General features: G+C 39.3%; 3 protein-coding genes across 3 annotated transcripts in view; 1 reads left to right on the top strand and 2 right to left on the bottom strand.

Annotated features, from left to right (window-relative positions):
* Nucleotides 1-10652, bottom strand: part of LOC136876169 (coiled-coil domain-containing protein 103) — a 76413-nt gene extending 65761 nt beyond the window's left edge. The window contains exon 1 of the mRNA XM_067149889.2: nt 10517-10652. The gene's annotated coding sequence lies outside the window, so the exon portion shown is untranslated. The remainder of the gene's footprint in view (nt 1-10516) is intronic.
* Nucleotides 10260-11808, bottom strand: LOC136876171 (14 kDa phosphohistidine phosphatase-like). The gene is made up of 2 exons (XM_067149894.2): nt 11659-11808; nt 10260-11469 (listed from the first exon to the last, which is right to left on the bottom strand). The coding sequence occupies exon 2, from the start codon at nt 11432-11434 to the stop codon at nt 11060-11062; it is 375 nt and encodes a 124-aa protein (XP_067005995.1). The 5' UTR covers nt 11435-11469; nt 11659-11808; the 3' UTR covers nt 10260-11059.
* A 79-nt stretch (nt 11809-11887) lies between these two features.
* Nucleotides 11888-27123, top strand: part of Der-1 (derlin-1) — a 63967-nt gene continuing 48731 nt past the window's right edge. Inside the window, exons 1-3 of the mRNA XM_067149893.2 lie at nt 11888-12114; nt 12259-12427; nt 19242-19341. Coding sequence (XP_067005994.2) covers nt 12275-12427; nt 19242-19341 — 253 coding nt within the window. The 5' untranslated portion in view covers nt 11888-12114; nt 12259-12274. The remainder of the gene's footprint in view (nt 12115-12258; nt 12428-19241; nt 19342-27123) is intronic.

Here is a 27123-nt window from a genome sequence, read left to right as displayed (position 1 = left end):
GCATAGTGAAAGGTTTATTGTTGTCAAGAGAGACACCAAACCAATGCCCACCACAATAGTGCATGTTTATATGCCTATTAGTTCAGTGGATGATGAGGAAATCGAAAGAATATAAGAAGGGAGAGAAGATTTAATACAAAAAGTGAAGGGTGCCGAGAATCCAATTGTGATGGGAGACCGGAATGCAGTGGTAGGCCAAGGAAGAGAAGGTAATACAGTAGGAGAATTCGGATTGGGACAAAGGAATGAAAGAGGAAGGTGGCTGGTTGAATTCTGCAATGATCATAATTTAGTCCTTGCTAATACTGTACTTGGTTCAAACACCACAAACAACAGCTGTATACATGGATAAGTCCTGGAGACACTGAAAGGTATCGAATAGACATCATTACGATTGGGCAGAGATTCAGAAACCAGGTGTTGGATTGTACGAGGGCAGATCAGAAAATAAGTTGCACTTCCCAGTTATGGCCATTTATTACACCACCTATACAACAGAAACACGACTATAAAGACATACACTGTAACGTCACTTTTCCACATAGTTTCCAAGAGACTCCAAACAATTCTGCGAATGCACAACCAACTTGTCGATGCCGGATGCATAGAAATTTTCTCCAGCGTTCTGCAACCACTCGGATACAGCGGCCTTCACCTCCTCATCAGTCTGGAAATGTCGACCACCGAGCTCCGTTTTGAGCTTACCGAACAGATGAAAATCACATGGCGCTAGGTCGGGATTGTAGGGTGGATGTTGCCAGACCACCCATTTGAAACGCCGCAGCAGTTCTCTCGCTTGGCGGGCCTTGTGAGGTGTTGCATTATCATGCAACAAAATCATACCAGCACTCAATTCCCCCCCCCCCCGCGCTTCTCTTCAATCGCTTTATGCAACCGGTGCAACATTTGACAATACGCCGCCGCGTTGATTGTCATTCCTTTCGCCATGAAGTCCACGTGCAGCAAACCCTCCATGTCAAAGAACACTGTTGCCATAACCTTACCGGCTGAAGGTTGAACCTTGGCCTTCTTTCATTGTGGTGATGAGGGGTGCAGCACCCATTCCATTGATATTCGCTTTGTTTCGGAGGTGAAGTGGTGGACCCACGTTTCGTCGCCTGTGACGATTCGCCGCAGAAACCTGTTGCCGTCTGTGGCATAGCGTTGCAAAAATGCCAGGGAGGATTGGAAATGTTGTCCCTTGTGCTCATCGGTGAGAAGATGTGGGACCAATCTTTGACACAGCTTACGATATCCAAGGTCCTCGTGAACAATGGCGAACACACTGCCATACGACATGTTCAGCTGCGTCGCAATTTCTCTCAGTTTAATGCGCTGATTCTGTCTAATGATCGCATTCACACAGTTGACCTTTGCACGGGTCCTGGATGTTGCGGGCCTGCCTTCGCAATGGTTGTCCGTGATATCCGTGCGTCCAGCTTCGAATTGCTGACACCACTTTACGATACCTTGCCGGGAAATGGCCCGCTCTCCATACACAGCACTAATTTCACGTTGAATGTCCATGCAATTCTTCCTTTTGGCCCATAGGAATCGGATTGTCGCACGTACTTCATATTTGGAGTGAACGTCCAGTTGACGCGCCATTGCATTTGGCCGCTATTCACACAATACTAGACGAGACACCACAGCGACCTGCCTAACAGACGTGTGGACAGTGTCTGTCCCTTTCTCCGCTGTGCCCACGTTTGCGACACACAGCGCGCTGCTGCGGCGCGTTAGTGCAACTAACCTTTTGATCCACCTACGTAAAAGTATTCCAGGAGCAGATGTCTGACCACAACCTGTTGGTCATGAAATGTCATCTGAATTTGAAGAAATTGAAGAGAGGAATGCAAGGAGATGGGATCTAGACAAGTTGAAAGAAGAGAGTGTGAGGGATTGTTTCAAGGAACACGTTACACAAGGACTAAATGAAAAGGCTGAAGGAAACATAATAGAGGAAGAATAGACAGTCGAGAAGAATGAGGTGGAGAAGTGCAAGGATGTTGAAGGTTGTATGGTCTGGATACAGGAAAATCAAGGAAACCTTTGGAGAAAGAAAATCTAGGCGCATGAATATTAAGCGCTCAGATGGAAAACCACTTCTAGGAAAAGAAGACAAGTAGAAAGATGACAGGAACATATCCATCAGTTGTATCACGGTAAAGACGTAGATGATATGGTTCTGGAACAAGAAGAGGCTGATGATGCTGATGAAATGGGAGACCCAATTTTGAGGTCAGAATTTGACAGAGCTATGAGAGACCTAAACAGGAACAAGGCACCTGGAATTGACATTCGCTCTGAATTACTGACTGCTTTAGGAGAAACCAGCATGGTGAGGTCATTCCATTTAGCATTCAAAATGTATGAGACAGGAGAAGTGGCATTTAATACTTGGCAGAATGTTGCAATACCTATTCCCAAGAAAATTGGTGCTGACAAGTGTGAAAACCATTAGTTTAGTATCTCATGCCTGCAAAATTTTCACATGTTTTATTTACAGAAGAATGGAAAGACAAGTTGAAACTGTGTTGGGAGATCAATTTGGCTTCAGAAGAAATGTAGGAACAGGTGAAGGAATCCTGACTTTACATCTGATCTTAGAGGATTAAATTAAGAAGGACAAGCCCACGTATATGGCATTTGTAGATCTACAAAAGGCATTCGGTAATGCTGATTGGACTAAGCTATTTCAGATTCTGAAGGTGATCAGGATCAGGTACCGAGAACAAAGAATCATCTACAATCTGTATCAAAATCAGTCTACAATGATAAGAATTGAGGGCTTTGAACAAGAAGCAGCAATCCAGAAAGGACTGAGGCAAGGCTTCAGTTTGTCTCCCGTCCTTTCCAATGTTTATATAGAACAGGCAGTAAAGGGAATCAAAGGGGAATTTGGAAACTCAATCACAATCCAAGGAGATGAAATAAAAACCCTGAGATTTGCCGATGATATTGTTATTTTATCTAAGACTGCAGAAGATCTGGAGAAATTGCTGAATAGTATGGATGGAGTATTGGTTGGGTAAGGAGTATAAGATTAAAATAAATAAGTCCAAACCAAAAGTACCGGGCGAGTTGGCCGTGCGGTTAGGGGCATGCGGCTGTGAGCTTGCATCCGGAGATAGTGGGTTCGAATCCCACTGTCGGCAGTCCTGAAGATGGTTTTCCGTGGTTTCCCATTTTCACACCAGGCAAATGCTGGGGCTGTACCTTAAGTAAGGCCACGGCCGCTTCTTTACAACTCCTAGGCTTTTCCTATCCCATCATTGCCAGAAGATCTATCTGTGTCGGTGCGACGTAAAGCCACTAGCAAAAAAAAAAAAAAAAAACAAACCCAAAAGTAATGGAGTGCAGCCGAACAAAAGCAGGAAATGAAGTCTTAAAGGAAGTAGATGAATATTGTTACTTGACTAGTAAAATAACTAACAATGCAGAAGTAAGGAGGACATGAAATGCAGACTAACACAAACCAGGAAGAGCTTTCTTAAGAAAAGAATCTGCTCATTGGAGCATGGCATTGTATGGAAGTGAAACGTGGACGATAACTAGGTCAGAAAGACAGAGAATAGAAGATTTTTGAAATGTGGTGTTACAAATGCAGAAGGTGAGATGGATAGATTGAATCACGAATGAAAAGATAATGAACCGAACTGGCGAAAGGAAGATCAATTTTGCAAAACTTGATGGAGAAGAAGAGACCGAATGATAGCACACATCTTAAGACACCCGGAACTTGTTCAGTTGGTTTTTGAGGGAAGTGTAGGCAGTAAGAACGGTAGGGGTGTACCAAAGGTATGAATATGACAAGCAGATTAGAGCAGATGTAGGATCAGTAGTTGTGTAGAAATGAAAAGGTTAGCACAGGATAGGCTGGCATGGAGGGCTGCATCAAACCTGTCTATGGACTGGTGACTCAAACAACAACAGTGCGACATATGTTTCCGTTTTTTTTCTTTTTGCACATTGTATCTTTATTCTTTCGTGATTCCACAGTTAGTACAGTGGCTTTCCACCTGGACGACTGAGGTTTGAATTCTGGTGGATGATGGTGGTGTTTATTATTTTAAGAGTAAGAACAACTAGGCAACCATCCTCTTTTAACACTAATCAGAAGGGAAAAGTTACAAAATTAAGAGGTCCAACTTTTCGAAGAACAGTGGAGGTAGAGGTAATTTTTGTTTTAAGGGGAAGTACAAGTAGCCGACTGTCCTCAATCAACAAACGGACGAGGGACGAAGGAGGGACGAGAGATAAAGTGACATTGCAGCTGCATGGGTTAAATTCCTATGGAAAATGGAGGAAATTCAAGAGGAAGTGACTGTAACTATATATTACATGGAAGAGACATACATTAATTAGAACCGGTGTCATATGTGGTGTTGGGTGATGAACGAGGGGGCAGGAGAGTTCTTAAGAGTTAGGGCTTAAGGCTAACATGTCACACTGGGTCAGCAGCAATAGGATTTATGCCTGAGAACAAATTTCTCTTCAGGTCAAAGCCTAGTGGTGAATATCTTCGCGAAATGAATGCCAACACGTCTAAAGACTGGTATTAAACTGTACCCCGTAACAGCGATGGACAGTGCGAGTAATCACTCCAGGACACTTACATACTGAAGATGCTTAACGAGCTAAAATTATTATTAACAAGTTGGGTGCCACGTGCCACCATATAGCGTCACGCTGATCTTCAAATTTGAGATGGAGTGACGCCATGTGGCGGCACAGTAGAGTTTCAGGCGATGCGCCGTAGAAAATCAGCTGCGACATCTATGCGCATAAAACTGGTACTACGTGAAGAGTGAACTTCTGGGTCTATTCCAGCTATGTATTTCTACTGTGTGCCACCATATGGCGCCAGAGTATTCTTCCGAAGTCACTGACTAGCCAATGGTCATTGACACAAGTGAAAGCGGGCCAGGCATTGTTTATTCCTCGTTTACATACGAATTATCACTCAGTTTGTTTTGTTGTGCAAAAATATAAAAACGGAAGATATTGGTAATAATCTTGGTAGAAATGGTAAGCGACTTGCAAAACACAGAATGAGTGAAGTGGATATTTGTGAATTTCTGATGAAGAGGAAGATGTAAGTGTTGATGGCAGTGAATGTAACGCTAGTGATGATGAGTGCAGCAGCAGTGACAGTGATAGCATGACGGATGTATCGAGTGATGCGGAAGACAATGGCGATACTGATAGTGATATTATAGGTGGGGACGGTGCTGGTGCAAATGCTGTAGACAATCATGTGAACAATGACGCTTGGGGTTCTTGTGTAGGGGCACAGAAAGACATTCCATTTACAAGCCAGGAGCATCTAAATTTTCAAATTGATACTTCTACAGCCACATCATATGAGTTTTACCGACTGTTCCTAACAGACGAGGTTCTTGATTTGATGATACTACAAACTATTCTCAATGCAAATCAAACACTAGCGCCTATGCATATTAAGCGGTACAGTCGTTTGAAGGAGTGGGTAGATACTACAAACATGGAAATGAAAGTTTTTATAGGTTTGAGATTGTGGATCTGTCTTGTAAGAATGCCTTCATTATCAAATTACTGGAGGCAGTTTTCTGTATTTGGAAATAGTGTAGCTGGTAAGGCAATGCCAAGAAATCATTTTCAGTTACTACTTTGATTCTGGCAATTTGCCCCCAACGATGCTTTAGATGGAAAGTTGCACAAAATTCAGCCACTGTTAGAAATAATGCATATGAACTTCAAGAGTGTCAAAACTCCAGGTGAAAACCTCGTAGTTGATGAATCAATAATTCCGTGGAGGGGTCATTTATCATTACGGCAATTTATGCCTGGTAAGGCACATAGGTACGGTGTTAAACAATTTAAGCTTGCGACGACGTGGGCTACACCTATAAAATTAAAGTATACGCTGGTAAAGGTACCTTGAATGCTTAGAATACACTGAGCATGGCTACTCAAGTTGTAATGCAACTTATGGACCCGTATCTGGACAGTGGCTGCTTTCTCTGCACCGACAATTATTACTCATCAATTGAGTTAGCTGAGGTGCTACTGAATCGTAAACACATTTTATTGGCATGCTTAGGAAAAATCAAAAAGGTTTACCAAAGGATGTTGTAAATGCAAAGCATAAGAAGAGAGAACTGACTGCAATGGAGAATGGAAATGGATTGACAGTGATGAACTGGAGAGATCAGAGGAACGTGCTGATTATGTCAACCAAATGTTCTAATGATGTCATTGCTACGGGCAAAAAGAACAGGAAACACGAAGATGTTGTTAAACCGAAAATGGTAATAATGTACAATAAAATGAAAGGAGGAATAGATATTGCAGACACACTTTCTTCGTATCACACTGCAATGGTACCAAAAAGTTGCAGATGACATTCTTTTGGTACTGCTGTTGTAAATGCACTGCTACTGTACAATAAGATGCGGGCTACTGGACATCAAGAAATGTCTCTTGCGGAATTTCGAAGGAACATGGAAAGCACTCTGCTTTGTCTAACTAACGATCCTGTTAGACGTACTCTGAAGAGAGAGAACCACTAGGCCTACCTTCGGGAACCCAACAAGACGGAAGGACAGAAAAGTACCAGGTAAGTGTTATCAATTTCAACAATATTACACTTCTGAAGGATGTTAATACTAATTATAAAATTATTTTTTATTTCTTCCTTTCAATATTCCAGGAAAGCTCGAGGTCGGGGTCGAAGCTGCTATCAACAACTTTGCAAGGTCATGGGCAGAACGGCTGCTGCTTTTGCCGCAAAAAGGGTGTCAACTGTCTGCACAACCTGTCCTGACACACCTTTCCTTTGCCTGAAGTACTTTGAATCATTTCATAACAAAGAGTGACTGAAGGTCAATTGTTGTTGAAAGTCTAATACTTATGTTGCAATGCAGATTTCGCTGCCTGTCAATCGTGTCGAGACTCGTATTTTCATTGTTTCGATTTATCAGAAAACTGTTCACAACAATATATAATGTAATATAAGTACTTGTTTTGCATTTTACTAGGTTTTCATAAATATTGTGTGAGCTTGAGTTAGCAAATAAATCTCTCGTATTTGAAATTTGTGTTGCACATCCCATCTCAAAAAAAAAATCTTTGACACCATATGGCATCACGCTATATGTTATGACCTTAGTATGGTGAGATAAAGTTTACTTAGTATATCATATAAATATATCCCAAGATTATATAAACAGCCTACAATGCGTACAATTGCTTTGGCACCAGCGGAATACTATTCAAATACATGCCTGGCACCAGTGGAATAGTGTGCTACAATTGGCTCGGCACTCAACGTGTTAATAATGAAGTTATCCTTAACACGATATTAATTCAGTATTTGACTGAAGTATGTTGGGGAAAGTCTGACATAGAATGGGCACTGAAACTCACCATGGACCGAGTTTGAACCATTCACTCTTGTCTCCACGCAAACACATGGTTACTGCATTATCAAGCTTTGTTTTTCTTTATTTGTTGAAAAAAAAAAAAAAAAAAGATTACGACCATTACTATTATTACCATAATTAGACTTATATCAAATTCAAGCATTTCAACAGAATAATAAATACAAACAGAAGGGCACCTCCAGTCAACATGTGCACAAGAGATGGAGGGCTGGCCGACAATGGCCGAAATAATCACAGTCAGGAGACAAGTAAGACAAACAGTGTCACCTCCCTGTGTGTGTGTCCAAAGGCCTTCTCTAGTGATGACTGCTATAGTCTTCTTCCTGGCCTTTTCCCAAGTTTTATTATTGGAGTTGACCCTTGATCATGATTTGGTTCAATTTTATGGCCAGATGCCAACCTTATATGGCCCTCTATTCACTATTGCATGTTTCTGTGGTGGTTGGTGGTTTGCTGTATTTTATGCAGATGAAGGGAAGTGTACTTAAAGGAACACAAACAACCAGTTCCTAAGCCATAGTAATTAACCATAGGCAGTTAACATCCCCAAGCAGGGGCCCTCTGAATCGAAGCCCAGTACACTGATGATTCAGCCATGGAGCCAGACAATGGCTAGCCCTAGTAAAGCTTTTCCTTCACCTTAGTCTGGTTAGTTGCATCTGGTGTCCGAACAGTGGAGGGCATGGTTTGGAGGTCTGTTTCAGAAGTTCACATTTCAGCTGCGACATGTTTTCTGATATACTATCAAAGGGCATTGTTTTTCAATGGAGGGTTGGGTTTAGGCATCCCGTAAGGATCCGCACCACCTCATTAATACATCTACTTGCTTTGCATGAGCAATGCTGCTACTGAGAAACTAAGGGCTACACCTGACTTGCAGAGGACATGAGGTTGGGCATCCCATGATGTGCCTGTTAGTTTTCAAACTATGTTACCTTTTGCAAAACTTCTGCTTGATATCACTGCTGGTTTTTTATTTTTTTAATTTTTTTTTTATGAACTGGAGATTTCAACTCCACATGTGCAAGGACAACAAAAGCACTAAAAGAAGCTGAAATGTTCTACTTGATGAAAAAGATACTTCTTATTTCTATTGCTCAATTATGCACAGTCCGGCTCCATGGCCAAATGGTTAGCGTGCTGGCCTTTGGTCCAGAAAATCCCGGGTTCGATTCCCGGCCGGGCCGGAGATTTTAACCTTAAATGGTTAATTCCTTTGGCTCGGGGACTGGGTGTTTGTACTGTCCCCAACATCCCTGCAATTCACACATCACAATAACACGCAGTTTCCTACACATGGCAGATGCCGCCCACCCTCATCGGAGGGTCTGCCTTACAAGGACTGCACCCAGCTAGAAATAGCCACACGAAATAATAATAATTATGCACAATATATATGGCAGTGCGGCCATTATAATAATATAATGACATTAAAAGACCTGGTTGAGACCAACAATGACCAAGGACTGTCAATAGGTTAAGCTTACCGAGTGTGCACAGCAAAACAGCACAGAAAAAAAAAGGAAATGGAGAAAACTGGTTTTAGTGTAGAATTTTTTAAAAATCTGTATTACTCGACTGTAGTTCTGTAAAATAGCAACATTTTTAATATGGCAATCCCGAATTAAAGCTACTGTAATCAATATAAAAATGTCAAATTAAAGCTACTATTTAGGCTTAAGCTTTAAAATTAATTTATCTTAAAAATCTCAAGCTTAACAATTGGTTAATTTAATAAAAATAATGAGGCAAATAACAGCCACTATGGTAAAAGTCCAGGATCTGCAAGCATGGGCTCTGCTAGACAATCGTCAGAGAACTACCAGCTGTGTACAGCATTTCCCCCTCTCGAATGATAATTCTGGCTACACCCATACTTACTATCTTTTTATTTTTTAAGTAACTTTCACAATCTTTCTGATGATGCTTTGGAGTGGCTCAGATGGTTGAGGCGCTGGCCTTCTGACCCCAATTTGGCAGGTTTGATTCTGGCTCAGTCCGGTGGTATTTGAAGGTGCTCAAATACGCCAGCCTTGTGTCGGTAGATTTACTGGCGGACAAAATTCCGGGACCTCGGCGCTCCGAAAACCGTAAAAGTAGTTAGTGGGACGCAAAGCAAATAACTTTTTTTTTTTTTTTTGCTAGGGGCTTTACGTCGCACCGACACAGATAGGTCTTATGGCGACGATGGGATAGGAAAGGCCTAGGAGTTGGAAGGAAGTGGCCGTGGCCTTAATTAAGGTACAGCCCCAGCATTTGCCTGGTGTGAAAATGGGAAACCACAGAAAACCATTTTCAGGGCTGCCGATAGTGGGATTTGAACCTACTATCTCCCGGATGCAAGGTCACAGCCGCGCGCCTCTACGCGCACGGCCAACTCGCCCGGTAAAAGCAAATAACATTATTGTCATTATTATTATTATTATTGATGATGCTATAATTATTTATACTCTCTTAGTATATTTTGTATATGGAAGAAGTCAATGGAGTAAATATTTATTTGTTGAAGAATTCTGTTTACCTGAAAACAGGCCTGAAATAGGTTTCTGAGATGTTCAGGCACTGATGTTAGTAGAATAAACTGGTTGTTATTCAAGCCATCAATACCTTGATAGTTTTTGATTTTAAGAGAACGTCAAAGGATCCTTTCTATACCAGAGATAATTTCAAACTGATTGGATGAGATACTATCATTCTCCTCCCTTGCTACTCAAAGTAACTAGAATATACACGAAATACTGAGCTCTTATATACTGTATTTACGCTACACTACTTTGTTATAATGTTTATTTTCTTGATCATGGTGATTTAACACATCAGATATGTTTAAGGAAATTGTATTTCACAGGACTATTCCAATTATGCCTTAGTTAATCATGTAGAAAAAGTAGGATACACAAATAACAACTTAAGCCATTACAAAATGAGCTGAAAATTTCATATTAGGATAATTTATTATAGACAGAAAGTGAATGAGAGATTATTGAACTTCCATCACACATACATTAAGCCTCCTTCCAATATATGATTTAATTACTATTAAAATAATAATACTGAAACTAATTATGATAATTAACTTTCCTTATTACCTTAACCTACATCAACATCTCATAACAATGAGGAAGTTTTGTGCTGTTACATGTATAATAGGCCTAGATACACTGTAACCACACTGATGCATTACTCACACAGTGATACATTACTGGAGAAAGATCACAGTCTTTTTAACCATTCTAATATATTTTCAGTAACAATCCAAGCACTCTAAATGGTTTTCACAGCAAACCACAACTACATTTACAGAGGGAGTTGCTGGCATTACAACTAATCAATAAATGGTAGGATGCATTTTATTTTCATGACAGGAATATCAAACAATTCACAATGCTCATCGGAGTCCCTTATGCTCTTCAATTATGAGGAAATAAGAAAAGAGCGTTTATAAAGGACAATTCATTTGAAAGAAGATGAAACACAATTCTTTAATTTATACGATCGGCGACAGACCGCAGTCGCCGCATCCCGCGACCAGCCTCGCGCTTTACCTGTATACAGAAAAAATAGTTGTTTCTCGCTGATTTGCATCAATTGAAAAACTTTAAAAAGTGATGCAAAGCTCATTTCATGAGAACTCAGTAGCCAGAATTACTCCATGTAATTTCATAATCGGGATAGGATGTCTTCAACAACTGGACTGTTTGCTCGTGATCAGCCTTTCCGAAACCTTGGGAGTATCCGTACACGTTAAGCTGCTTCGCTGCAGCGTTATGATGAATTCGACCTCCACCTAAACACTTTGCAGTCAGTCCCATTTTTCGCACTTTTTCTTCAGTGTCTTCAAAAATATCGGCGTGATACGCTCCCCACCTAAATCCTCGCACGACTATTTTTTCATTACTTGAACCCCCGGCAGGTTTTTTCGTACTAACTTTAATAAGGACGTATTTAAAGGTACCATCAGGATCAATCTCTACTTCAGGTACACATGCCAGATCATCACTTGTCATTTTCCTTCGATGTCTATTAACGTTTTCAACAAAACCTGTAAAATAACAAAACAGGAATCATGTTTATCACACATGGTCATAGACATGCAAGAATTCCAATATCTACATGCCGGTATTATCTTACCCGATTTACCTCAATATTTCATGAGAATTGAAGTAAATAATATCAACATCTCTATTAGTTACGGTCTTATACGCTTAAAGTAGGATTATACGGTACTTACAGTAATAATATCTGCTGATACACGGACGGGAACAAAGTACTGTATTTGGTACAAGTAAGTTATATTTGGTGTTGGTAGAAGCAGTGAGTTGCCGTAACAGCACACTCTCACTCTGTGGTAACAGCTGAGAGCTGACAGTGCGAAATGCGAATCTCCTCCCGTTTTCTGGGGTCGAAAGAGAAGAGCTGGGTGCGAGGCGCGAGCTGCTGGGAGCAAATACAGTAGAGACCGAGTGGTGACTGCACTGGTGTGGTGGTAATCGTTACGATTTATTTAACCTACGCGTGTTGGTTATCCTGGAATGACTGAGTGCTTTGAAGAAAACAGTCAACACAAGTACACGTGTCATATGATTATTTGACGCTGATATTAATGTGTAACTTCATGAAACACTCTTGTGCATAAATTGGACACAGTGTGTCCATTAAGCGAAAAGCCTTTTTTCTATCTCAAGAGGTGAGTGGATTTGTATTTCAACCCTAACCTTATTAATGTCAGTAATCTCTTGTGCAGCATTTGCAATGTATTCGTCGGATTCGTTCATAAAAGTTCTTACTTGAATTTTACTCTTGAAATAAAATAATGACTTGAATATTGCAGGTTTCCTACTTCAGCAATGAGTGACATATCAGATTGGTTCAACAGATTGCCATTCTTTACACGATGGTGGCTTTCCCTTACTGTGGGATTATCTCTTATTGGGAAAATTGGGCTCATAAATCCTTACAGGTTGATGTTATTTTATGAGCCCTTCATTAAGCAGTTTCAGGTAAGGTGGTTGGTATTTCACTGGAAGTCTGGGATTCCTAATATTTCAGAGATGATTTTCCTTTTTTACACATAACATTGATGGGGAATATCCATATTAAACATGTTTGTGTTTCCAGTAATGTACCGGTATGTTGGCAATGAATATCTCCCACTTTTGATGTGATTTACTTTGGAAATGATAACCTACATTCAGAGACTGATCAGGTTTTGTCCCAGTGGTTATTGATGCGGACAGTATCCAGTATTCGGGAGATAGTGGGTTCGAACTCCACTGTTGGCTGCCCTGAAGATGGTTTTATATGGTTTCCCATTTTCACACCAGGCAAATGCTGGGGTTGTACCTCAATTAAGGCCACGACCGCTTCCTTCCCACTCCTGGCCCTTTCCTTTCCCATCGTTGCCATAAGACCTATCCGTGTCGGTGTGACGTAAAGCCAATTGTAAATAAAGAAGTGGTTATTGATGTCTATGCCTTTGCTGGCGAGATGTAGTGTTTACATTTAAAGTTAAAAACTTCATGATTGTTCCGTATTGAATAGAGAAATAAGAAGATGTACAATATTATAGGGAAGGATCCACCTTTCAATACTCTGTAGTAAGTTGAACTAAAAAGTAGTTACAACCTGTTTATTGGGACCGGTTTCAACACATTTCAAGTGTCATCATCAGCCAATTAGCGAAGATCTTTAAAACAACTAATATATTGAACACAGGCAAAAAATTAACATTGTAGCAGATCTGCTTATGAACTTCAGCTATATTTGTTTTCGGCGCAAGATAGTGATGTTCTGTTTACTCTCTTGACTGTGATTATTGTGTTTTGAACATTAACTGAATTGCTACGATATGATACAATGTTAATTTTTTGCCTGTGTTCAATATATTAGTTGTTTTAAGATCTTCGCTAATTGGCTGATATGACACTTGAAATGTGTTGAAACCGGTCCCAATAAACAGGTTGTAACTACTTTTTAGTTCAACTTACTACGGAGTATTGAAAGGTGGATCCTTCCCTATAATATTGTACATCTTCTTATGTAGTGTTTACAGTGCACTATGTCTTCTGGTATGGGCTATATCAAATTTGTTCCTTTCATTGACCTGTCTGTCTCATCCTTGGGCTGGACAATATGAAAGTGACTGAGGTATGAGTGATGCTAGTAATACCATTGCTTATGCAGCCAGTCCCTGTTATGAATGGTGTGAAAATATCGCTGATAGGGTCGGTTGGTGCATGCATTTCAGTGGGCTTGGCAGACTGATATGTAATAGCGATGGCTGGCTTGGTGAGGAAAGCAACGGGAAACTACCTCACTCCTCATTTCCCTAGTACGCCTCTTCAGTGACGCCTAGGCTATTCATGACAGCTGGTGACGGAGCTGCAGAGGATCAAACCAGCCTTCGGGCTGAATACCCAACATACAACATAGGCCTACATATTGATGTCTAATAAACAGTAAAGATAACAGTTATTTCTTACACTCCCATGAGTCATCGTCATTTTCTTTTATCCACTTGATTGTACATAATCTGTGAGAGTTAAAAGGTAAAACCAGAAAACTCAATATATTTTGTTAACACTCTCACTGTCGCTACTTTTTGAAAGTACATCCTCAGGAGTCATTTAGTTTTAATAGATAATCTGAATAAATAGTAAAAATTTTGTTTAAAGAGAATCTGAACAGCTTATAAAATAAGTTCTGTGCACCTGGAAAAACATATTTTTTGAAACTTACAGCATTGGCAGCACCGAAGGCACTGTTTCAAACCTGAGTGCCATCTGATGCATAAAAGTGTGAAGAAATATTGTTGTTTTTATTTACCATACTATTTGGATATTAATGTCCAATACGATTAATTAAAATGCACATAGTTGTAAGAATTCTCTTACTTTAATTAACTCATAAGTCGTATAAAATTGCTTCATATCCGGTTATCTTCTTTGGTTGATGTGGACCAGGCTCAGACACACACTGCCATTTAATAGCACTCTAGTGATTACCAGATTGCACAGAGGAATGTTTAGTTTGCTGCAGTGCCTCCATGTCTGTACATTTAGACGGCACTGAGCTATGTGGCACTGAAAACCATAGGATTCCAAAATGTTTAAAAGCAGCAGTGGTATATGAGTAAGTACCAAACTGAGCATCAGTGGCATCTAACAAAGGTTAAGTTGAACTGGAGAATCCCACCTTTCCAATACTTGTTTTTTTTTTATTGCTTGTCTTTGTAATTATGGAGGATGATTACCTCGTTGCACTTCCTCATAAAACAAAAATTCACCACCACTATGTAATTATGTAACGTAATCCAGCTTAAAATCTAATTATATTATTTAAAAAATACATATTTCATTTCTAACGTGGAACATCTTCAGCTAAAAAAGATACAAAATTGACGTAAAGAAACTAAAAAACACTCATGATGATAATTATGATGTAATAAGATAAAATGTTTCTTTATGTTGGGTCAAAATCCCAACAAGTTAGTGCGAGTCTGAGATAAAAATCTGATGTAAGGGATCTTCTTTCTTCAAAAGCTGAAGAAGTGTGTACTTTTAATTTTTAATATCTTGAGGATGGATTTAAAATGTAAAATTTTTAAAATACAATGATTGGGGAACTCCTAAAGAATAACCGAAGTTGAGGTTGATTTTTTGTTTTAAAGTTTTAAGATGTTGAAGAGAGCATGTAAGGAAAGAAATGAAAATTTGGTTCAAAAAAAGAAATATCTTGTAAATATACAGTGGTGAACTGTCTAAGCAACAGTGAAATTGCTTACCTCCCGGCCATTCCTGCTATGTTTACCTCTTTTCTTACGCCGTCAGCTGACTGAGTGTGTAAGTGTATGGCTGTGAGAGGAGCATGAGGAGAAAGAGAGGAAAGTAGGGGAATTGTCATGGGGAGTGAAGCCAACGGGAGAGAGACGTACAGGATGTTTCTCCGGATCCTTTTTGTTGGCCTTCCTGTATAAATCTAGGTTGGAAGCCTTGGCGATGTTATTACTGGTACGAAAGGCTATATTGAAATTAAGTCTCTTGAAGATATTAATGATCTGATAAATATTTCCGTTATTATAGGTGAAGGTGGCAAAGTTTTTCTTTTTATGATCTCTTATCAGCTGCGTTTGAGGTTTATTTCTTATTTTGTTTATTAATATATCAATGTAGTTTTTTTTTTGTACAACCATTACTTATCGCTGTTTTGTAAATAAGGCTGATTTCTTTCTGAAAATTGTTCTTAGACAAGAGGATATTAAAGGCTCTATTCTTCATGCTTAGAAAAGAACTTCTTTAATGTTACTTGAAAAGAATGCTTCATTTTTTTCTAGGTATTCTTTCTAATACATGATGAATGACACATTACCTTTATCGGCCTTTGTGATTATAAGATCATTGTCATTTATTTTTTGCTTTAAACTTTTGAGGTCTTTAGAAGGTAAATGTTGCGAGTTGGAATTCAAGAGGACAAATTTAGGCAAATATTCGTTTATAGGAAGGGGAGTTTGGGATGGGAATAACTTACCAAGGGAAATGTTCAATAAATTTCCAATTTCTTTGAAATAATTTAAGAAAAGGCTAGGAAAACAACAGAAGGGAATCTGCCACCTGGGCGACTGCCCTAAATGCATATCAGTAATGATTGATGTTTCGCCGGGCTGAGTGGCTCAGACGGTTAAGGCGCTGGCCTTCTAACCCCAACTTGGCAGGTTCGATCCTGGCTCAGTCCGGTGGTATTTGAAGGTGCTCAAATACGACAGCCCCGTGTCGGTAGATTTATTGGCACGTAAAAGAACTCCTGCGGGACTAAATTCCGGCACCTCGGCGTCTCCGAAGACCTTAAAGAGTAGTTAGTGGGACGTAAAACAAATAACATCATTATTATTATTATTATTATTATTATTATTGATGATTCATTGATTGATAGTCTTTTAATGTTCATAAATTTTTTGGTATAGCAGTATAACAGAATCCAGGCTGACATTTGGTGCTCACAGGCATTATGCAAGTATCTGGAGAGTGATACTTGTAATATAAGATGTCAAATAATTGGCAGTCGACCTGGTTGCACGAACACTAAGCTACCTAATGTACGTATCTGTAGCCGCTAAAATTTGTGCCCTTTGGGCCACAATCCATTCGTCGGTGCTGTGATCTTGAGGGTGGCTTTGTCCTTTGATATTGTGCGATAAATTCCGTAGTGTCTAGCCACAGCATATTACACACCACTATGTGCATATTTTTTGCATTATTCAGTGGTGGTCTAGTTTGGTTAACTTTTCCCATTTAATTTCTCTTTTGTATTTCTAAATCAGATATAATAAAAAGCTCTATATCCTATAACAGTATAAAGCACAAACACTGAGATAACTTTCCCCATTTCTGTTTGGGGTCAGTTCTCCTAGTCATGTGTCACCAGAGCGTTCTGTTCCTGGTTGTCAGTGGATCTGCAGTCTGCTCCATGGCCTTTGGTCACAGGGGTCCAGGGTTCGATTCCCGGCAGGGTCGGGAATTTTAACCATAATTGGTTAATTCCCCTGGCATGGGGACTGGACGAATGTGCTGTCTTCATAATCATTTCATCCTCAACACGACGCGCAGGTCGCCTACGGACGTCAAATCAAAAGACCTGCACCAGGCCTCTCCGGAGGCCACATGGCATTTCAGTGGATCTGCATTTATTGTTTCCAGGTTTTTATTTACCAAGAACATGCATGTTAGTTGGGGTCTACCACTGCTTCTTGATCAAGATTAAGGCGGGGGCCTCTGGATGGTCTTCGAGAATGTAGACCTATATTTAGTTAATTCTGAAAAATTTGGTTAGACACATTGACTCATAGCAGACCCCAGGAGCTCCCTCTGTGAAGTGGTTACAGTGACAGGATTTTCTTCCGGAGGAAATACTGATGTTTCAGTCTCATCCCCGCTTCGATTCCCGGCAGGGTCGGGCCTATCAGCTATGGCATGTGTCTGTTGGAACTTCCTCCATACTCAGGAAACATCATTTTGAATGCAGTGTACCACATGAGATAACTCAATTTGTGTCATACAACCTTATTGCATAAAATTAATGGTTTAAAGGTGATCTGCTTCTAAAAGCTTGTGGCGTGGCATTTTCTTCATATAAGCAACATGGAATAGTAGTATTCGCAGTTTCACTTCTTGATCCAACTCTTGCAACTGCTCAGTATCGGTCTTCTCTTGAAGAAATGACCACTTTGACAGGTAAACAAATGTAATGCATTTCAAAGATCGTATGAAGACAAGAGAATACAAGATCGTTCACTGTTGTACCAATAAGTCACTGTTATGGCATTGTGCAAAACTTTTTTTGACCAGCATAATTAGCAGTGATCAATTTAGTTCCAATATTTTTAATGTCGTAAACAAATTTTATGAACTGCGTTATTTCCACCTAGGCGGTTGATGTCAAACAGTTTAGTGTTGTCACATTGCTGCCTGAATGTAAAAAGTTGTTATAAATATGACAAATATTTTTATGTATTGTAATTAATGAACGGAAGTGCCACTTTTAGTTTTAATAATAACAACATTCATTATATTACTAATCCTTTTAAGAAATGTAACATTCCTGTAGCGTTTAGAACCATTAACAACAATTTTTATTTGCTCCATAATTTGGATGTTCATGCATATAGAGACTAAAATGCCCCGACTGCAAAACTACCTGTGTATGTCAGACCAGGATGAATTTTAATGTATGCTATGTCGAACATGTGATTGCCATAAAGCACAAGTTCTCCACTATGGGTCAGCACGTCAAAGATTTCAATCGTCATTTCACCTATATTCAACAGGATTCAAACATAATCGGCTTCAATCAAAAAGGTCCCCTCCATAACATTACTTCATATCTCTTGACCAGTTTACTAATCCTATCTTTAATATTAATGAAATATCCAAACATATTAATATTCTTTTGAAGTGTATAATCCCCATAGTCGCCAAATATTATGATAAGAAATTCAACAAACATCTTATTAGTAATCACTGATACAAGTTTCCCCACCCCTCCTCCCCTTGCTTCCCCCTCCCACTCCCTCCTGTCACCTTGACCCAAAACCTCTCACAACACTACTGCTGCACTCTCACTGGAACATCATGGGGTAAGCCTGTTACTTTTGTTTCTTTCTTTTTCTGGCTCCGAATCCTTTTTTACTATTAGCTTTTCCAAGTCACATTCATTTTTGTCTCTTTTTAGGTATCCTATTATATACATCATTCAGCATCCTGATCGATATGGCTCTATGTTTCTACTCAACATCAGGATATAATTGTATACAGTATATGTTTTTCTGCTCATTGCTTTCATCTTTAAAAGACTTATATAGTCCCATTTTACATTTTACTGTTGTATCTAAGATAGCTATGTCTCTCCAAATTTTTTTTTTTTTTTTTGGAATGAGATAATGACAATTACATCAAATTAGTTTTTTAATTTTTTGATTAAGTGGAATAAAAACTCCCATTGTTATAAATAAAGTTACAACTAACCACCGTTCAAACTGTGTAACTGTATCCGAGTCCCCAATTATCTATTGTGATGATTTCTCATTTGCATTACATAAACATGTTATATTTGAGACTGTTATCTTTTCTGGTGTGCGACATGTTAAAAGTAATTTTTCGTGTTACAGGATGATGATTTGTATTATGTTCTCTCTTGTGTTAGAGATAAGCTTTTTTGGTAACCTCTTTTAAGTTCTACCCAATGATATGTGCTTTGGATAAAACAACAAATCAGAGTGTGAGGAAATGAAGTAACCTTTAATGTCTTTACTTTCCTTTTCAGATATGGAGACCAATAACAGCAGTATTTTACTATCCAACAGGATTTCACTTCTTGTTCAACTGCTATTTCTTGTACAACTACTCATTAAGATTAGAAACTGGTAAGTTGATTTGGAGGTGGATATTTCTCTTACTTCCATTGTAGTTCGTGTTTTTATAGATGTATATTGTTACTAACGAGGGAACACATACGTGTTCCACTCGGATTCGGTTGAAATTTGGTAGGAATATTCGTGGGAGGCAGTAGAATGCTAAGGTGAAAACTGCATGTGCCCAACGCAAGTTTAAATGCCAAAATTGAACAAATAAATAGTCGTAAAATTAGAAGTGCCGCGGGAGTATCGGGGTGTGGCGGAGAGGCAGGGAGGAGCAAAGCAGCGGACATGAACCAACCGTTCTGTGTCGAGCTGCGCCAGCAGCCAGGCAGCGTATAGTTGGTGCGTTCCCCTTAACTTCCCGATCAGATGTGCAAAACATAAATATGAAAACAGCACATGAAACAAGTGTACAAAGGACGATGTTTGAACAACGATGCCAATAAGGTTTGAAAAATTACGAGTAACAAGAACTCAGGCGAGAATTTTTAAATCTTATTGGCATCGTTGTTCAAACATCGTCCTTTGTATACTTGTTTCATGTGCTGTTTTCATATTTATGTTTTGCACATCTGGTTGGGAAGTTAAGGGGAATGCGCTAACTATACGCTGCCTGGCTGCTGGCGCAGCTCGTTACAGCCTGGTTGGTTCGCGTCCGCTGCTTCGTTCCTCCCTGTCTCCCCGTTATTCCTGCGGCACTTCTAATTTTACAACTATTTATTTGTTCAATTTTGGCATTTAAACTTGCGCTGGGCACATGCAGTTTTCACGTTAGCATTCTACTGCCTCCCACGAATAATCCTACCAAATTTCAACCGAATCCGAGTGTAACACGTGTATGTGTTCCCTCATAAGAACAGTACTGCATACGTAACAAAAATCCTCCTTTTCAGGAGGAAAAAGAAATTACTTCTACCACTACTGAATAGTTGAGATGCCCAAGATTAAAACATGAAACATTAAAACATCTTTGGACTGTTTGTATGTTTTTCAGTTTTACTTTATAAACATTGTTCCATAATGTGCTTTATTTTAAAAGGCAACTGCCACTGCACAGAAATCAGAATTAAATCTGGTGACGCTGTTCAAGGTGCATATTGAAACTAAGCTTATTACAGATCATAACAGGGTAGGAATGTTCTCCTGCCATTTTTTAATTTGGTATTCAACGAAGGCGGGTTGATACGGTACAAGTGTGCCCGTTTGGCACGATGAGAGCATAACCGTACCAAGCAGACTCATGTCGCGGGTGTTGATGTGATGTTGCATTCGCCCCTGACAAGGCGGTGCATATCGTTTGCAAAGGAACATCGGCTGTAGCTGATACTGTATGTTTATCATCGATTTAATTACAGTCGAATCTCTGTTATTCAAATTTTCAGTATCTCAAAGTAACTTAAATTTCCCAGCCTTTTGTCCTGTTCTTCACATGTATTTATTTCTCTATTACTCGAAATTCGGTTACACTAATTTCTCGATTTCTTGAAGCAGAACATAACTCAAATTTCGTGCAACATTTAACTGTTCAGTATAGCATTTTTGGTTGGTGAGGAAGAGTTAACAAGTAAAGAAAGGATTGCAGTGATGCTGGAAGCTAATATGACGGGAACCAAAGCGGTTGAGGAAGGCGATTTTTGAAGCGTGGAAAAAAAAAGTCCATTCGACACTCCATGTCGTACGATGTCGGTGACACATTTGGTGTTTACCCGACAAAATTCTTTAAAACTCAGCCACAGACGCCTAAGAGACGAGCAAGCAGCCAGGTGATCTGAAAATCGGCGGAGCCTCGCCTTTTCTCGGGTGTGAATTAATTAGTAGTCACATACGAAAGCAACCCCGAAGTCGTAGATGACAAGCTTCATTTACGAATCTCGGTTGTGTGGTATTGACGAGAAGTTTCAACGTGAAGGGAGGAACGGTTAACAGTAACAAGCAGAAGAGACTGACGGACTTTTTCCAAAGGTGTTAACGGAGGTATGTTTGTTTCACTACTGTATGTACTGTATCCTGTCTTCTAAAAAGTTACTATAATAAGGGTTATAATTAAAGTGATGCCGTAAAATAGAGTTTGTTTGTATCATCATCATCATCCTCGGTTTGCCCTTCCAGCGAGCCGGGTAGGGTGTTTGAAAACGAGCATCTTCCAAAGTTACCTATACAAAAAGATTTTATTGTCCATGACAGATTCCCAATTCCATCCTCTTCTTTCCACGTCTTCCCTCAGTTGGTTCAGCCATCTTCTTCTTGGTCTTCCAGCTGGTCTTCTACATGTTATTCTCTTTTCCAAATAAGCATATGGTAACCTTGTGCTTTTCATTCATTTAATATGCCCAAACTGTTTAAGTCTAGATGAGCTAAGTCTTTCCTCCATCGATTCATATAGACCTAGGTTAGATCAGATCTCATCGTTTTTCACATGATCAAGTCGTGTCTTTTGGAGGGCAGTGCTAAGAAATTTCATTTCACAGGCTTGAATCCTACTACAATCCTTTGATGTTAGTGTGCAGATTTCCAGAGAATATGTAAGGATGGGAATGAAATATGACTTGTACAGGATCATTTTTGTTCTTTGTGGGACCTTCTCATCCCATAGTAGGTGTCTAACGATACTGTAAAAGTTAGAGCCTTTGGTTACTCTGTTTGTTATTTCTATCTCTGCTCTATTATTACTAGCCATTACGCTTCGTAAATATCTGAACTGGTGTACTACTTCAACTTGGTGATCCTGTATTTTTATGTTGCATTCTGTGTTGTGTCTGCAGATTTTCAATGCTACTGTTTTTGATTTCATTCCATAATCATCAAACTTCTTACACCATTCATTCAGATTATTTGCATTCCCTCCTCTGTTGTATCCCATATTGCCACATTGTCTGCAAACACCAGAGCCTCAAGATCTTTATTATTTTTTCCTTTTAGTTCCTTTAAAATGGTATCCATAATTGCTATGAATACAAGAGGTGATAAGGCACTTCCCTATTGTACTCCTTTGGTTGTATTGAACCGTTCAGAGTGACCATCTCCAATACTGATACAGCTTTTGCAATTAGTATATAGCATTTGGATCTTCCTAATAAGTTACTCGGGTACACCAAGTTTTCTAAGACTTTCCCAAATAGTTGATCTAGGAACATTATCATATGCCTTTTCAAGGTCCATAAGCACAATACTGTAATTAGGTCTTTTCCTCTTTCCCAGTGTTTCTTTGCCATCACCCTCAAAATAAATATCAGATCTGTTGTGCTTCTTCCAGCCCTAATGCCATGTTGTTCCTCTTCTAAGATAGGTTCTAGTATATCCCTTACTGTGGCTTCAGTGATCTTCTCCATAATTTTAAGGCCATGTGATAGGAGGGTAATGCCTCTGTAATTTTCACTTTTCCTTCTACTCCCTTTCTTAAAGATAGGAACTGTCATGCCTTTTGTCCAATGTTCCGGTATTTTGTTATCCTTCCATATTGTTCTGAGAACTCCATACAGCCAGTGTATTCCTGGTGGGCTAGCAGCTTTAATCATGTCAGCTGTAACTTCATCAGCTCCTGCTGACTTACCACTTCTCATCTTATGGAGAGCTTGCTCTACTTCTGTCCATGATTTAATTGGGATATCTTCCTCTTGTTTTCTGTCCGACATCCTCATCAGAGATCTCCTTAACACTATTTAGGAGCTTGTTAAAATACTGTCCCATTGTATCCCTGATATCTTTCATATTGCGAACTATATTCCCATCTGCCATCTCCAGAGCTGTAATTGCTTCTTTGTCTGATCTTTTACTTTTTACTATTCCATATATAATTTTCATATTCCCTTTACTGTCTTTTTTCAGTTTAGTTGTAAATTCTTCCCAACTTTTCTCTTTTTCTTCCCATACAATTCTCTTGACTTCCAACTTCCTATATCTATATTCTTTCACCATCTTCTCCAATTTATTGTTGTCTATTTGTTCGCTGTTGATTCTTCTGTCAGACTTAGCCACATCAAGAGCTTCTTTGGCTTTATTCCTTTTCATTTTGGCTTCTTTCCCTTTATCATTCCACCAAGATGTTCTTTTCTCTCTAACTCTTCTGCTTGTTCTTCCACATATTTTATCCATGCTACCAACCAGGCTTGCCTTAAAATCATTCCATTCTTCATTACCTTTCTATGTGTCTGTTACTGGTATTTTAGCTCTGATTTCCTCTTGAAATAGCTGTTTGACTTCCAGATCTTTCGATTTCCAGTCTTTAATTCTTGGTTTTTTCTTCTTGTTTGCTTTAATAATAGGTTTGGTGACTCTTTGGTCACTATCAAGGCTCTCACTAGGTATCACTTTTACATCATGCACTTTTTATCCACTTGGTCTATCTATGACGATAAGGTCTATCACTGTTCTATACTGACCATCCCAGCTGTATCTCGTTTTCTTGTGGCTATCCCATTTCTGAAACCACGAGTTCTTCACCAGAAGATAGTTTCAAGCAGAAGTTTGTTTGTATATTTTTAAGTACTGTTGATTCAGCATAAGCCTGTAGATACATATGATTCACGTATGTGCTATACATGCTCAGAATGCTCTCTATATCTCGAAATTTCAATAACTCTAAATAAAATTTAGCTCCTGAGGTGATTCGCAATATTGAGGCTCCACTGAGAAAAGAGGTTGAGAAAAGTTATAGGAAGAGGAAAACATGGACATGGAAGTGGATTTTAAGGCACAGTTCATTAGGTGCGTCAGCAAATTTTCCAAGAATGAAAGCACATTTCAAATTCATCGGACACTCACAGATGTCCACTTCGAGAACATGTCAGTGATGTCAGACCTTTGAATTATCGTTGAGTACTGTAATTGAGTACTGTAACCGGTACTGGGCGGTTACACAGATACACAGTTAAAAGGGAGGAAAATAAATCAAATTACACTATACCTTACACCCTAGACATACCGTAAACATCAAATGAACTGCGCTTAATACAACACGAACAAGATCAGGTTGGACAACTTGACAACAATAAACAAGGAACGCAGACTGGAAACCTACCAAAGGTCATAGGAAAGCGAAGGTTGCGGGTTTCGAGAAAAATCAAATGGTGATATCTCGTTTTCAAATGTTATTTTCAAAATAACTTTTACAAGGTGAGTTCTGCACAAATTTCATCTATCCAACAATCCAGTCAACATAATTTACGAAAACAAGATTAGATGTTGTTTGACAAGAACCAAAACATTTCAGCATAACCTTAGTTCTACAATATGATACAGAAGGTAGCTAGGCACACCAAATACAATTACAAATAGAATGAAAGGAAAACACGCTTAATAAAACATCTGAGAAACATAATTGAAATAGGGGGAAATCAGAAATATCTAAACTTGGCGCAGAGGCCAGTTCAACTTGGTCCCACACCAAAAACACTTCTGATGCAGAGCAGCGGAAAAACTAGCGTGCATCAAGTGACACGGAGTTACTAGAGGCAAACCCCGAGGGAAACATTAAACTACAAATTACAGGTTTAGCAAAACAAAGAAAGGGGAATGCTTCGAAAACAAACAGGCAAGCTCAGCTGAAAAGCTAAGGCATCTGAAGTAATTGAGTGGCGAGTCTGGTTGGTTTTAGGGCAAACTCCTATATGAAAATGCAAGCGAACATTAAATATAATTTAAGGTGGAACTGAAATCAAGAGTGCTTACTGCGAGGTAGCCCATCCTGGGAGCGAGGAGTCGCTGACGACGTCAGACTTCGGACAGACGAGATAACGACAGACAGCCCAAAGACAGACGACGAAAAGCTGCCTCTCTCCCTTTAAAAAGGGAAAACTCGGCCTTGGAGCGACTATTGAGCGACCAATCAGAACGCAGGAGTTTGCATATCACCACCCAGATTCACCAATCACAACTCTCAATCCGGTTGCAATGTTTATACATTCTTCTCAAACATATACAGACACAAATCGCGAACCTTCCATTTTCCAGAATATATAAGGACATATTTCTAGAATCCACAACTGACAAAGGCCAACACACCCTGTTCTAAAAGTCTGCATCACAACCTTTCTGGACTGTTCCAGCTTTTTCAGAAAAATCATTTGCAATCTAGTAGTTACAAAGTGGACAAAGTGAATACAAATAAAACATACTACAAAAATATTTTACACCATACAGGTTAGGTAGTGAAATGGAATATGAATAAAATATTCTACATTCTACAACATTCCACATCACACAGTTGAGCATTCTTTAAAAAGATATACACATAAAACACTCCACAACAACTTTCCTCATCATAGAAATTCTACCCAGGTCTCAAATACATTTCTTTAGGTTATGTGTCTCTCTTCACTGAATTTTTTAAATTTCACAATTTGCTCTCTGTATGCAGAACAAATGTTCTTAATTTTCTTATTGATTTCATCAACACCCTGCCAGGAGTATTCATTTTCCCCCACAATCTGTACTAATGCAGAATCTTCACTCACACAGCACTTGCAAGTAAAAAGTTGGGCACGGTCCGAGTGTACTCATTTCGCATAACCCTAGACAAAAAGACTCGTCACCTGTTGACACGATGCAAGTAGCGAGCAAGTAGTGATTGTGCATCATGAGAGTACACTCACATCATGTCAACCCACCTATAAAAAGCTTCAAACCGAGCTCGATAGCTGCGGTCGCTTAAGTGCAGCCAGTATCCAGTATTCGGGAGATAGTGGGTTTGAACCCCATTATTGGCAGCCCTGAAGATGGTTTCCCATTTTCACACCCGGTGAATTCTGGGGCTGTACCTTAATTGCAGCCACGAGCACTTCCTTCCCACTCGTAGCCCTTTCCTGTCCCATCGTCGCCATAAGACCTATCTGCATCAGTGCGACATAAACCAATTTGTGAAAAAAAAGCTTCAAAATGAGAAATTGTTGATTACTTCTAAATAGTTTGGAATATGAATAGGCAATTATCTTTACTCCAATGCAATTGTTTGCATTGAATACAGGAGATTTCTTACCTGTGGCATTTGTATGCAGTGAGCAAAATAAGTCTTTATGTAGTTCTCATTTGTGCCAAACCACCTAACATCATCCACCCAGTTTTTTTCTAATGGGATCGGGCAACTACTTCCTAGTATATTTATTAGTTTTGCATCCAGTAACTGAACAGAGAGAGATACATATAATCTAAAAATTCTGAGGCTCTGACAGGACAATCTTGATACTTATCCTGAAGTATTTAAAACAGTTAATGAGGTATATTTTGGGCTTATGCCATGCAATTAATTATAAAAACACTCTATGAGTTTCAAAATGAACCTTGTCTTTCTTCATCAGGGGACAACAGAGAAATGAAATGATGTATTAAAGTTTGCTAGGAGAAAGCAACAAGGAACTTGAAATGGTGCCCTAAGATGTAAAAGGGATGCCATTTTAGCCCCATGCTAGAGACAATGAATGGTAACAGCAAAGCATTACTCTCTAATGGTTCTGATAATAAGTAGCCATGATTTACTGAGGTTGTAACCTGTATCGCGGTTGAAATTATCTGGGTGTTTACGTATTTCAACCGCCTCCCTGATAATTCTTGGGCAATATTGCTTTATACGGGCAAGAACATCCACTTCTTGGAACAAGACATCATGACCAGGTGTTAAGGCATGATCAGCAACAGCTCATTTATCAGGTTGGTTGAGTGATACATCTGGTATGTTCTTTGATGCAAGTATACACGGTTCTCGAAGTCTGCCCAATATAAACCTTGCCACAAGTACAGGGAACTCTGTAGATACCAGGTTGTTGCAATTTAGGCAAACTATCCTTAGTTGGTCGC

The sequence above is a fragment of the Anabrus simplex genome, chromosome 6, assembly GCF_040414725.1.
Source record: "Anabrus simplex isolate iqAnaSimp1 chromosome 6, ASM4041472v1, whole genome shotgun sequence".
NCBI lineage: Eukaryota > Metazoa > Arthropoda > Insecta > Orthoptera > Tettigoniidae > Anabrus > Anabrus simplex.
Note: the sequence above shows the minus strand (reverse complement) of the source record. Positions and strands in the feature narration are given on the sequence as shown.